Source organism: Bombina bombina, chromosome 2, assembly GCF_027579735.1.
Source record: "Bombina bombina isolate aBomBom1 chromosome 2, aBomBom1.pri, whole genome shotgun sequence".
NCBI lineage: Eukaryota > Metazoa > Chordata > Amphibia > Anura > Bombinatoridae > Bombina > Bombina bombina.
This window is the reverse complement of record NC_069500.1, coordinates 474,872,899-474,886,759: the sequence shown is the minus strand read 5'-3', so window position 1 is coordinate 474,886,759 and position 13,861 is coordinate 474,872,899. Positions and strand designations below refer to the sequence as shown.

At 41.6% G+C, this 13,861-nt stretch overlaps 1 protein-coding gene across 6 annotated transcripts in view; it reads left to right on the top strand.

Annotated features, from left to right (window-relative positions):
* The window catches only part of USP30 (ubiquitin specific peptidase 30), a 168,493-nt gene extending 154,952 nt beyond the window's left edge, over positions 1–13,541 (top strand). For all 6 annotated transcript variants that reach the window (XM_053702130.1, XM_053702132.1, XM_053702134.1 and 3 more), the window contains one exon: positions 12,997–13,541. In XM_053702130.1, coding sequence (XP_053558105.1) covers positions 12,997–13,255 — 259 coding nt within the window. In that variant the 3' untranslated portion in view covers positions 13,256–13,541. The remainder of the gene's footprint in view (positions 1–12,996) is intronic.
* The last annotated feature ends 320 nt before the right edge of the window (positions 13,542–13,861 follow it).

Genomic DNA, 13,861 nt, shown 5'->3' with positions numbered 1-13,861 from the left:
CATCTAAGGCCATTACAACTGTGTATGCTCAGTCAGTGGAATGGGGACTATACAGACTTGTCTCCGAAGATACAAGTAAATCAGAGGACCAGAGACTCACTCCGTTGGTGGCTGTCCCTGGACAACCTGTCACAAGGGGTGACCTCCCGCAGACCAGAGTGGGTCATTGTCACGACCGACGCCAGTCTGATGGGCTGGGGCGCGGTCTGGGGATCCCTGAAAGCTCAGGGTCTTTGGTCTCGGGAAGAATCTCTTCTACCGATAAATATTCTGGAACTGAGAGCGATATTCAATGCTCTCAAGGCTTGGCCTCAGCTAGCGAGGGCCAAGTTCATACGGTTTCAATCAGACAACATGACGACTGTTGCGTACATCAACCATCAGGGGGGAACAAGGAGTTCCCTGGCAATGGAAGAAGTGACCAGAATCATTCAATGGGCGGAGACTCGCTCCTGCCACCTGTCTGCAATCCACATCCCAGGAGTGGAAAATTGGGAAGCGGATTTTCTGAGTCGTCAGACATTGCATCCGGGGGAGTGGGAACTCCATCCGGAAATCTTTGCCCAAATCACTCAACTGTGGGGCATTCCAGACATGGATCTGATGGCCTCTCGTCAGAACTTCAAGGTTCCTTGCTACGGGTCCAGATCCAGGGATCCCAAGGCGACTCTAGTAGATGCACTAGTAGCACCTTGGACCTTCAAACTAGCCTATGTATTCCCGCCGTTTCCTCTCATCCCCAGGCTGGTAGCCAGGATCAATCAGGAGAGGGCGTCGGTGATCTTGATAGCTCCTGCGTGGCCATGCAGGACTTGGTATGCAGATCTGGTGAATATGTCATCGGCTCCACCATGGAAGCTACCTTTGAGACGAGACCTTCTTGTTCAAGGTCCGTTCGAACATCCGAATCTGGTCCCACTCCAGCTGACTGCTTGGAGATTGAACGCTTGATCTTATCAAAGCGAGGGTTCTCAGATTCTGTTATTGATACTCTTGTTCAGGCCAGAAAGCCTGTAACTAGAAAAATTTACCACAAAATTTGGAAAAAATATATCTGTTGGTGTGAATCTAAAGGATTCCCTTGGGACAAGGTTAAGATTCCTAAGAGTCTATCCTTCCTTCGAGAAGGATTGGAAAAAGGATTATCTGCAAGTTCCTTGATGGGACAGATTTCTGCCTTGTCTGTGTTACTTCACAAAAAGCTGGCAGCTGTGCCAGACGTTCAAGCCTTTGTTCAGGCTCTGGTTAGAATCAAGCCTGTTTACAAACCTTTGACTCCTCCTTGGAGTCTCAACTTAGTTCTTTCAGTTCTTCAGGGGGTTCCGTTTGAACCCTTACATTCCGTTGATATTAAGTTATTATCTTGGAAAGTTTTGTTTTTGGTTGCAATTTCTTCTGCTAGAAGAGTTTCAGAATTATCTGCTCTGCAGTGTTCTCCTCCTTATCTGGTGTTCCATGCAGATAAGGTGGTTTTACGTACTAACCTGGTTTTCTTCCAAAAGTTGTTTTCTAACAAAAACATTAACCAGGAGATAGTCGTGCCTTCTCTGTGTCCGAAACCAGTTTCGAAGAAGGAACGTTTGTTGCACAATTTGGATGTTGTTCGCGCTCTAAAATTCTATTTAGATGCTACAAAGGATTTTAGACAAACATCTTCCTTGTTTGTTGTTTATTCTGGTAAAAGGAGAGGTCAAAAAGCAACTTCTACCTCTCTCTCTTTTTGGATTAAAAGCATCATCAGATTGGCTTACGAGACTGCCGGACGGCAGCCTCCTGAAAGGATCACAGCTCCTTCCACTAGGGCTGTGGCTTCCACATGGGCCTTCAAGAACGAGGCTTCTGTTGATCAGATATGTAGGGCAGCGACTTGGTCTTCACTGCACACTTTTACCAAATTTTACAAGTTTGATACTTTTGCTTCTTCTGCGGCTATTTTTGGGAGAAAGGTTTTGCAAGCCGTGGTGCCTTCCATTTAGGTGACCTGATTTGCTCCCTCCCTTCATCCGTGTCCTAAAGCTTTGGTATTGGTTCCCACAAGTAAGGATGACGCCGTGGACCGGACACACCTATGTTGGAGAAAACAGAATTTATGTTTACCTTATAATTTATTTTCTCCAACGGTGTGTCCGGTCCACGGCCCGCCCTGGTTTTTTAATCAGGTCTGATAATTTATTTTCTTTAACTACAGTCACCACGGTATCATTTGGTTTCTCCTATGCAAATATTCCTCCTTAACGTCGGTCGAATGACTGGGGTAGGCGGAGCCTAGGAGGGATCATGTGACCAGCTTTGCTGGGCTCTTTGCCATTTCCTGTTGGGGAAGAGAATATCCCACAAGTAAGGATGACGCCGTGGACCGGACACACCGTTGGAGAAAGTAATTTATCAGGTAAACATAAATTCTGTTTTCTCATGATTCTCAACTAGACTTCAGTGTGCCTAAGCATCATGGGTAATGTAGTTCTGAAACATCGGGAGTGCCAAGGTTCCCCATCCCTGCTCTAGAACTTAATTCCTACCTCAGGGACAACAGAGATAGATTAGCAAGAGATATGTTGTCTAGTAAAGTTAGTGGGAGATATAAGCTATGTAAATGATCTAGTTTTAAAAGGACCTAAAACACCAAGCTTTTCCCATAGTCTTGCAATACATTTTCGTAACTGCAGTTGTTTTTCAATGTCCCACATAAAGTCGCATTATTTTGCTGTATCTTTTGCATTATTTTGCTGTATCTGCTGCTGCCAGTTAGGGACAGAAAATGTTATAGTTGTGTAAAATTTCCATTTCTCAGAATTTGCAAATCACAAATTTTGTAAAAGAATGCTACATAATTGAAAGTTTTAATATTGCAATCTCATGTCCTTTTAAAGCAACATAAACGTGCAAAACATATTATATGCAAGCAATAGTGCAGTAATAAAGTGCTCTAACAATATGTTTAACCTCTGCAAATGTATTAAACACATAATTAAAGTCTTCTCCAGAGCAAGCAATGAACTCCTGAGATCAGTGAACCAACTACATGTATACTCTTCAGGCTTCAAGCCCATAAATTTAGGAGTCTTTTTTTTTTTGGGTGTGCATATGATTTTGTTGCTAGTAACCCACAGAAAACCTCATGTTTCCCTGATGCAAAACAGTGTTTTAATCCCTCGCTTTCCCGTAATACCAATCAGTGATTTAACCCTGAGATTATCCTAACTAAAGCAAAACCAATCCTAGACATTTCTTTTATACAGATGGTGAGAGTCCACAATCCATTACTCCTTGGAATTATTCTTCCATGCCACTATGAGGAGGCAAAGATTCCCAAACCCCAAAAGCTTTATAAAACCCCTCCCACTTTACTGGAAACTAGTCTTGTATTTGCCCCCACTGAAGGAAGGAGAATAATGAAGATGTGCAGGTTATTATTTAATGAGTGGGGTCCTCAGACTGAGTTGAGGCTCATTTCTCCTCAGAGTGCAGTGTTTATTTGAGACATGTATTTGGAGTATCGGTAGTGGCATATTTTTCACCTGTTGGGAATTACTCACAAGCCTTCCACAGGTGTTGCAGGGACCTGTCCTTTGCCGCTTCCTGTTGGGTCGTTGATATACTCCTATTCCAGATCTGCTGTTTTGTTTCAGCACAGGTTTGGCTTTCTACTGGTTTCCTCCAGTACTAGGGTGCCTTTTGGAAAGTACTATTTTTTTTATTGTATTGGCACTCTATTTATCTATCTATAGTCTTTTGGGTTATTTAAATAAATAAATAAATATATATATCCTTGGGACAGATATATTTAGCTTAGTTATTCCCCTCTTTTTTTTTATAAGTTTGGTTTTTTGTTTGTGTACATTTTTTAATGTGCGCCGGCTTTCAGGATTGCGCACGTTTTGTTTTTCTGTGCGCAGGTTAGTTTTGGCATGTTTTTTCCCTTATCTCATGTTGGCTTGCATGCATACTCCCTCTTTGCTTAGTGTGATATTTGGATGTCGGTTGTCCTAGTGCGTAATTGTAAGATTTTTTTTTCCCCTTCAAGAGCTCTTTTAATTGGATATAACTATTTAACTATATGTCTATGTATTTATGCACTTCTTTGATAGTTTTCTGCAGGTAAGGAGCCTTCTGATTCTGCCCCTAAATCTACATTAGAAACTGGGTCCTCTGAACACTTTCCTACCAGTGTTAAATGTGTTTATTGTAAACAGAACCAGCACAATTGCTCCTTAAGGTGGTATTGTTCCTTCTGTTTGTTCCTTACAGGGGAGTTCTTAAGATTTAGCTCCTGTACCTAAGGCCTTCAATCGCTCTACAGTATCTGAAATGTCAGCGTCTATGCCTCCTTCAAGTAAGTGTGAAAGGTCAGTTCGTAATTTTACCTTTTCATAGCTCTAAGCCTGCTGAGGTTAATGTTTCTGGTCATGAAGCTTCTGAATCCTCAGAGGGAGAGGTTTTCTCTGATGATCAGGAGATCTTCCTCTGATCATGAATTGAGTCATCTTTTTTTATTATTTAAAGCTGAATATATTTGTTCACTTTTAAAGGATATTGTGCTTACTTTAGAGGTTAAAGATCCCTGATGCTGTCTCAGTCTCCAGGGGAATGGGATAAGCCAGACATTCCTTTTAATCCTTCTGCAAAGTTTGAGAAACTGTATCCTTTACCTGCTTCTAACATTAAATCTGTTCGAAGAGTGGATGGGGCCATTTCTACATTTCTGGCTAAACGTACTACTATTCCTTAGGAAGATCATTCTTTCTTTAAATACCCTTTATATAGGAAGTTAGAATCCTTCCAGAGGAGGGCGTTTCAACAAGCAAGTTATCTTTTTAGACCAACGGTTTCTATTGCTGATGTGGCTGCTGCTACTTCCGATTGGTTAAATAGTCTTTCTGGGCAGTTTTCTGATTATTCTGCTAGCAAATATTTTTTTTGAACTTTTGGAGTTGCTTAACTGTGCCAATCCTTTAATTTGTGATGCTGTTTTTGACATAAGATTAATTCTAAAATTATTTCTTTGGCAGTAATTTCTAGAAGGGCTTTATGGTTAGTCTTGATCTGCTAATATGGTTTCAAAATCCAGGCTTTAATCTCTCTCTTTCCAGGAAAAGATGTTGTTTGGTTCTGGTTTGGATTTTATTCTCTCTACTGTGACTGAAGTCAAGGAAGTTTTTCCTTCCTCAGGACAAGAAGTTTAACGGTAAATCTAAAGCTTCTAATTGTTTTCGGCCCTTTCTTCAAAACAGCACACAGAAATCTGATCCCTTCTTTCAGAAGTAGGTTTCCTCTGGTACTATCTGGAGTTTGAACTATAACAGGTCTGAGCAGTCCAAAAATTCTACTCTCTCATCTCTAGTCATGAAGGAAGTGTTTTGAATTCTTTACTGGGCAGAAGTCAATTGCTGTCTAATTGTCTGATTGCCAGAATCAGACAAGAGGAGGCATCAGTCATTCTAATTGCTCCAGCTTTGTCTTGCAGAGTTTGGTATGCAGATCTGGTTCATATGTCCGGTTGCCCATCTTGGCCACTTCCTTTGCGCCTAGACCTTCTGTTTTAAGGTCCATTTTTCCATTAAGATTTCAAGTCTCTAAACTTGATGGTATGGGAATTGAATAGCTAGTTCTTAGGCAGAGAGGCTTTTCTGATTCTGTTATTGAGACTTTGGTACAGGCTCGTTAGTCTGTGACCAGGAAGAATTATCATAAGGTCTGGAAGGGCTTTATTCCTTGGTGTATGGATCATGGTTTTTTCTGGCATTCTTTTATAATTCCTAGGATTTTGCAGTTCTTGCAGGATGGTTTAGAAGGGTTTATCTGCCAGGTCATTGAATATTCAGATTTCTGCTCTTTCAGTTTTGTTCTACAAGACGATTGCTGACATTTATGTTTTTTTGTTCAGGCTTTGGCCAGAATTAAACCTGTTGTCATTAAACCAATTCCTGCTCCTTTGAGTGTAAATTTGGTTTTGAAGGTTTTGCAGGATCTTCAATTTGATCCTATGCATAATGTGGATATTATGCTTCTTTTTTGGAAGGTTCGATTTATTTTAGCTATCTCTTCTGCTAGAAAAGTATGAGTTATCTGCTCTTTCATGTGATCCTCCTTATCTTATTTTTCATCAGGATAAGGCAGCTTTGAGGACCAAATTTTTACTTTTTGCTTGCGGTGATGTCTACAAATTATATACCGGTAAATTGTTTTCCCTTCGTTATGTCCTTATCCCAAGAATTCTTTAGAGAGGCTTCTTCATAACTTGGATGCTGTAAGGGCATTGAAATATTATGTAGATATTACTAAGTATTTCAGACATACTTCTAGTTTATTCACTTTCCTGGTTCCAGGAAAGGCCAGAAAGTTTCTGCTGTTTTCTTGGCTTCTTGATTGAAACTTTTGATCCATAAGGCTTACTTGGAGGCAGGTCTGCCTCTACCTTAACGGATTACTGATTCTACCAGATCAGTTGCCACTTCTTGGGCTTTTAAGAATGAGGCTTCAGTTGACCAAATTTGTAAGGCAGCTACATGGTCTTCTTTGCATATTTTTACTAAATTCTACCATTTTGATGTTTTTGCTTCTTCTGATGCAGCCTTTGGTAGGGAAAGTCTTTCAGGCAGTTGTCTCGGGTTACATTTGTTATTTTACTTGTTGGCTGTTTTTAATTGCATATAAATAAAGTGTGTTCTATCCTGTTTTTTTTTTTCTTTGGGTTTAATTTGGGTTCTGGATTTAGTCTCTCTGTGAAAAAAAAGATATTCTTTATATCTCGCCTATATTTCTCTTTACTTGTAGACTCCACAGCTTTGGGTATTAGTTCACAGTAGAAATGGATTGTGCACTCTCACCACCTATATGAAAGAAAACATAATTTATGCTTATCTGATAAGTTAATTTCTTTCATGTTGGCGAGACCCCTGTTTTCTCTTGCAAGATGTATCGAGTCCACGGATTCATCCAATACTTGTGGGATATTCTCCTTCCCAACAGGAAGTGGCAAAGAGAGCACCCACAGCAGAGCTGTCTATATAGCTCCTCCCCTAACTTCACCCCCCAGTCATTCTCTTTGCCTGCGCTCATAGGAAGCTGGTAAAGTTTAAGAGGTGATAGAAATGTTAGTTTAAAGTCTTCAAGCAAGAATTTTTTATTTTCTAAATAGTACCGGAGTGTGCTATTTTTACTCAGGCAGAGAATGGAAGAAGAATTCTGCCCTTGAGTCTGACGATTTCAGCAGCTGTAACTGAGATCATGTTTCCTTCCCACAGAGGTCTGAGGAATAAAACAACAGATGCTTCAGTGTGGGGAGAGGTTCGTTCCTAGAAACGTTTTTGAGGTGTGTGCAGTCTAATTATTTCTGAGGAGACTAGGTTCAGAATTTTAGGCATAAAAATGCATACTAGTGGGGCAAGTATAGTCCTAACAGAAAGGGAACTAGTCCTGCATACTTTATTTATGCCTAATGCACTCATGGCTCATGTACTAAAAGAAAGAGTTCCATGTGCTACCGGTGGTACGGTGCTTATTAGTGTTGGGTGAGACTCTGTGATTACCGGGCAGGATGTTTTCTCTGCTCGTTTGTATAGGGGGTTCCACATGGCTAGTGTTTTACAATCACCGCTTCCCATGCGATCTAACATGGCTGTTCCCCATCGTTGCAGATGGGCGGGGCCTATTTTCGCGCCTTCAGTGCGCAGTTAGGAGCCGGAGGAGACGGTCACAAGCAGTAACTTCTCCAGGGGCTTGCGATCTGCCTAATTGTACCGGAGTGTTACTGGTGGTTTATTAGCAGGGCAGATAGGAGCAACGGCAGAGCTGTGGCGAAGTGTTATTTGTTTTAACCACTTTTAATTACCGGATGTGATAAAATCGCCATAAGGGGTTAAATCTGGTCCATACTTGGGGTGCAATACCATATAGCCCATAGGTACCTTCCCTAGCAAAATTGGCCTTTTTCATTAACGTTTAGGCACTTTTGCAGTTTTTGTGTACATTTTATTTTCTTAAAGGTACAGTAACGGTTTTTCAAAAATCGTTTTTTCTCAAAAAATAAAGGTTTTCCAAGACTTGTACTGTGTTTTTTAGTCTGTTCAGCATGTCTGACATTGAAGAAAGTCAGTGCTTCATGTGTTTAGAGGTTGTTGTGCAACCCCACCTTACATTGTGTCCTACTTATACCGACAGGGCCCTACACTGTAAAGATCATATCTTAGGAATTGATAGTGTGTCTAAAGATGATTCTCAATCTGAAGAGAACCATGACATGCCACCTAATGATTCTCAAGTGTCTCAACCCATTACTCCTGCACAAGAGACGCCAAGTACTTTTAGTGCGTCTACTTCTTTTACTCTACAGGATATGACGGCAGCAATGTCTAACACCCTTACAGAGGTGCTTTCTAAACTGCCAGGTTTGCAAGGTAAACGCAGTAGGTCATGTTTAGAGACAAATGCTGACCCTTCTGATGCCTTAGTGACTATTTCCGGTGCCCCTTCACTATGCTCTGATGTGGGGGTTGGGGATTTTGTCTGAGGGAGAATGTTCAGAATCAGGAAACCCAATTCCTCATATTGACTCGGACACTCCGTCCTTTAATTTTAAATTAGAACACCTCCGCCTGTTGCTCAGGGAAGTTTTAACAACTCTAGACGATTGCGATCCTGTCACAATTCCCCCAGAAAAATTGTGCAAGATGGATAAATATTTAGAATTGCCTTCTTACACAGACATATTTCCAGTTCCTAAGAGGATTGCGGGAATGGGATAGACCAGGTATACCGGTTTTCCCCCCCCTCCTAATTTTAAGAAAATTTTTCCAATATCTGATACCATGCGGGACTCCAACTTGTCCCTAAGGTAGAAGGAGCTATTTCCACGCTAGCAAGGCGTCTAACAATTCCCATTGAGGACAGTTGTGCTTTCAAAGACCCCATGGATAAAAAATTAGAGGGTCTTCTAAAGAAATTGTTTGTCCAACAAGGTTGTCTCCTACAGCCGACGGCCTGCATTGTTCCAGTAACTACGGCAGTGGCTTTTTGGTTTGTCGCCCTGGAGGAGTCTCTGGAAGTTGAGACCCCCTTAAAGGAAATTCTGGACAGAATTAAGGCCCTTAAGTTGGCTAACTCTTTTATTACCGACGCTGCTTTTCAGATTGCAAAATTAGCAGCAAAAAATGCCATTTTAGCACGCAGAGCGTTATAGCTAAAGTCTTGGTCTGCTGACGTATCGTCTAAATCTAAATTTTTATCTATCCCCTTCAAGGGTAAGACCCTATTTGGGCCTGAACTGAAGGAATTCATTCCTGACATTACTGGAGGTAAAGGACATGCCCTGCCTCAGGACAAATCCTTTAAGACGAGGGGTAGACGGTTCCTTTGCTAAGCAGGAAGGTAACTTTACTCCATCCAAGTCAGTCTGGAGACCTAACCAGGCCTGGAATAAAGGTAAACAAAACAAGAAGCCCGCTGCTGCTACCTAGACAGCATGAAGGGGCAGCCCCCGATCCGGGACCAGCTCTAGTAGGGGGCAGACTTTCTTCCTTTGCTCAGGCTTGGGCAAGGGACGTACAGGATCCCTGGGTATTAGAAATTGTGACTCAAGGATACCAGCTGGAATTCAAGGATTGTCTTCCCAAGGGAAGATTTCATCTTTCTCGCTTGTCTGTAGACCAGACAAAAAGAGAGGCGTTTTTACGCTGTGTAGAAGACCTCTACACCATGGGTGTAATTTGACCAGTTCCAAAACTGGAACATTGGCAGGGGTTTAATTCAAATCTCTTCGGGGTTCCCAAAAAGGAGGAAACCTTCAGACCAGTTTTATATCTCAAGTTTCTAAACAAGTTTCTCCTAGTCCCATCGTTCAAGATGGAGACCATTCGTACGTTATTACCAATGATCCAGGAGGGTCAATACATGACCACTGTGGATCTGAAGGACGCGTATTTTCACATTCCTATTCAGTTCCTGAGGTTCGCCTTCCAGGACAAACATTATCAGTTTGTGGCTCTTCCCTTCGGGTTGGCCACAGCTCCCAGGATCTTCACAAATATTCTAGGGTCACTTCTGGCGATTCTCAGACTGCGAGGTATAGCAATGGCGCCCTATCTGGACGATATCTTGATCCAGGCGTCAACCTATCTTCTGTCCAAATCTCACACGGACATCGTGTTGTCTTTTCTAAGAACTCACAGTTGAAAAGAGTTCAATAGTCCCTCTAACAAGAGTTCCATTTCTGGGTACTCTACTAGATTCAGTAAACATGAAAGTGTTTCTGATGGAGGTCAGAAAATCAAAGATTCTAAATACTTGCCGAGTTCTGCAGTCCCTTCACCAGCCAACAGTGGCGCTGTGCATGGATGCTATCGCCCTGATGATAGCGGCAATGGACACCGGGCCGTTTGCTCGCTTTCATTTCAGACCACTAAAACTGTGCATCAGACAGTGGAATGGGGAGTATGCGAATTTGTCTCCTCCGATAAATCTGGACCAGGAGACCAGAGATTCTCTTCAGTGGTGGTTGTCTCAAGACCATCTGTCCCAGGGGATGTGCTTTCGCAGGCCATCTTGGGTTGTGGTTACAACGGACGCCAGCCTACTGGGCTGGGGTGCAGTCTGGAATTCCCTGAAGGCTCAGGGTGTGTGGACTCAGGTGGAGTCTCAACTACCGATCAATATTCTGGAACTGAGAGCGATGTTCAACACGCTTCAGGCGTGGCCTCGATTGGCTGCGGCCAGATTCATAAGATTCCAGTCGGACAACATCACGACTGTGGCGTATATCAATCATCAGGGGGGAACAAGGAGTTCTCTAGCGATGATAGCGGTATCAACAATAATTCGCGCACCGGAATTGGATCTGATGGCATCTCGACAGAATGCCAAACTTCCTCTTTGCGGGTCCAGTAAAAGAGACCCCAAGGAGGCACTGATAGATGCTCTAGCAGTACATTGGTCGTTAAACCTGGCTATTTGTTGCCACCTTTTCCTCTCCTGCCACCTGTGATTGCAAGAATCAAACAGGTGAGGGCTTCAGTGATTCTAATAGCTCCTGCGTGGCCACGCAGGGCCTGGTATGCAGATCTAACGTTCATGCCGTCCCTACCTCTGTGATAACTACCTTTTTTTTTCTTTTCATCCGAGGTCCGTTCCTACATCCAAATCTAACTTCTCTGCAACTGACGGTCTGGAGATTGCACGCTTGATTTTATCAAGGTGAAGATTCTGAGTCGGTCATTGATACTCTGATTCAGGCTCGCAAGCCTGTCACTAGGAAGATTTACCATCAGATATGGAGTAAATATCTTTATTGGTGCAAATCCAGAGGTTACTCATGGAGTAAAGATCGGATTTTTAAGGTTCTGCCTTTTCTCCAAGAAGGATTGGAGAAAGGTCTTTCAGCTAGTTCCTTGAAGGGACAGGTTTCTGCTTTGTCCATTTGCTTCATAAGCGTCTGGCAGATGTTCCAGACGTTCAGGCCTTTTGTCAGGCTTTAATCAGAATCAAGCCTGTGTTTAAGCCTATTGCTCTGCCATGGAGTTTGAATTTAGTTCTTGATGTTTTTCAAGGGGTTCTGTTTGAACCTATGCATTCCATAGATATTAAGCTCTATCTTGGAAAGTTCTGTTTTTAGTAGCTATCTCTTCGGCTCGAAGAGTTTCTGAATTATCTACTTTACAATGTGACTCACCTTATCTTGTTTTCCATGCGGATAAGGTGGTTTTGCATACCAAACCTGGATTCCTTCCTAAGGTTGTTTCTAATAGGAATATCAATCAGGAAATTGTTGTTCCTTCTCTGTGTCCTAATCCTTCTTCAAAGAAGGCGCGTCTTTTGCACAACCTAGATATGGTTCGTGCTTTAAAGTTCTACTTACAAGCAACTAAAGTCTTCCGTCAAACATCTTCATTGTTTGTTGTCTATTCTGGAAAGTGGTGAGGTTAAAAGGCTACGGCAACCTCTCTTTCTTTTTGGCTGAAAAGCATCATCCGTTTGGCTTATGAGACTGCTGGCCAGCAGCCTCCTGCAAGGATTACTGCTCACTCTACTAGAGCAGTGGCTTCCACATGGGATTTTTTAAAATGAGGCTTCTGTTGCACAGATTTGTAAGGCGGCGACTTGGTCTTCGCTTCATACTTTTTCCAAATTTTACAAATTTGATGCTTTTGCTTCTTCGGAGGCTATTTTTGGGAGGAAGGTTCTACAAGCAGTGGTGCTTTTCATTTAGGTACCTGTCTTGTCCCTCCCTTCATCCGTGTCCTAAAGCTTTGGTATTGGTATCCCACAAGTATTGGATGAATCCGTGGACTCGATACATCTTGCAAGAGAAAACAGAATTTATGCTTACCTGATAAATTTCTTTCTCTTGCGATGTATCGAGTCCACGGCCCACCCTGTCTGTTTAAGGCAGGTGTTTTTTATTTTTTAAACTACAGACAGGTAGTATTTTTTTATTAAAAAACTTCAGTCACCTCTGCACCCTATAGATTCTCCTTTTTCTTCCTAACCTTAGGTCGAATGACTGGGGGGTGGAGTTAGGGGAGGAGCTATATAGACAGCTCTGCTGTGGGTGCTCTCTTTGCCACTTCCTGTTGGGAAGGAGAATATCCCACAAGTATTGGATGAATCCGTGGACTCGATACATTGCAAGAGAAAGAAATTTACCAGGTAAGCATAAATTCTGTTGTTTCTGGTGATGGTTTATTTTTATTTTTTTTGCACATCTTTTTTCCCTGTGCATATTTTTTTGCTCTTCGTTGTTTTCCTACCTTTTTTTGCTTCTTTCCAGTAATGTGGGAAGGGTTTTATAGAGTTCTTGGGGATTGGGAATCTTTGCCTCCTCTTAGTGGCAGGAAGAGTAATTCCCAGGTGTAATGGCTCTTGGAGTTTCACCACCATGATTGAAATTAATCAGGTAAGCATAAATTATGTTTTTTGTATTGTGCTTTAACAGTTTGGTGTTTACAATTATTAAAAAAAATATTCTGCTGCAACCAATGTTTCTTGTTTATTCCAATCTGTCAGCTCTTCCTCGTATCTTTTTCGTTTGATGGCAGTCATAGTTCACCATGGAGATATGCACTCTGGACACTTTGTGACATACAGACGTTCTCCTTCTGCTGGCAAAAGCCCCAAATCCTCTAGCCAGCAATGGTTGTGGGTATCAGATGATGCAGTTCGCCGGGCAAACTTGCAGGAAGTCCTTTCTTCCAGTGCTTACCTGCTTTTCTATGAGCGTGTTCGATCCAAATCACACTGCCCAGGAGAAAAATTACATGCATAAGAATGAAACTACAAAGACTAAACGGATTGGAAACTTATAGAAAGAATGTTAAAATGAAAGACTTCAACTTGAATTATTTCAGGGTATTTATCATAAGAGACCAAGCTTGTGGTAAAAAGGCAAAACATTTCAAAGTCTTCATATGTGATGTTCAAAGAAAGGGCTTGTTTGAAAGAGAAAAAAAATCTGCCCTGTCTATTTTTGTTTCTATTTTAGCTGTTTAATTGTAAAAATGATTCAAATAACAAGTCTGATCCATATAAAGTCATTGATCTTTAATAGAAAATATTTTCAGCATTTTTTTTTTTTTTAAATATAACAGTGGACTAAATTAATATGCTGTGTGATAATGTTTCTGAAAATACGTCAGATTGAATTGAACCAAAGTGATTGGTCAGACTATGCATAGAATTTGTAGTACAAAGCACTTTAATCTTTTCACTGCCAAAGAGGAGGCAACTTTAGGAACCTGTGCCTATAAATAATAGAAGAGCAGAATGACTTATTCTGTTTGGCACCGAGTCAAGACAATATCATCTGCAGAAGGAACAGCCATTTCTGTATTAACCCATCACAATACATTAATAACATTTATTGTCATATTCC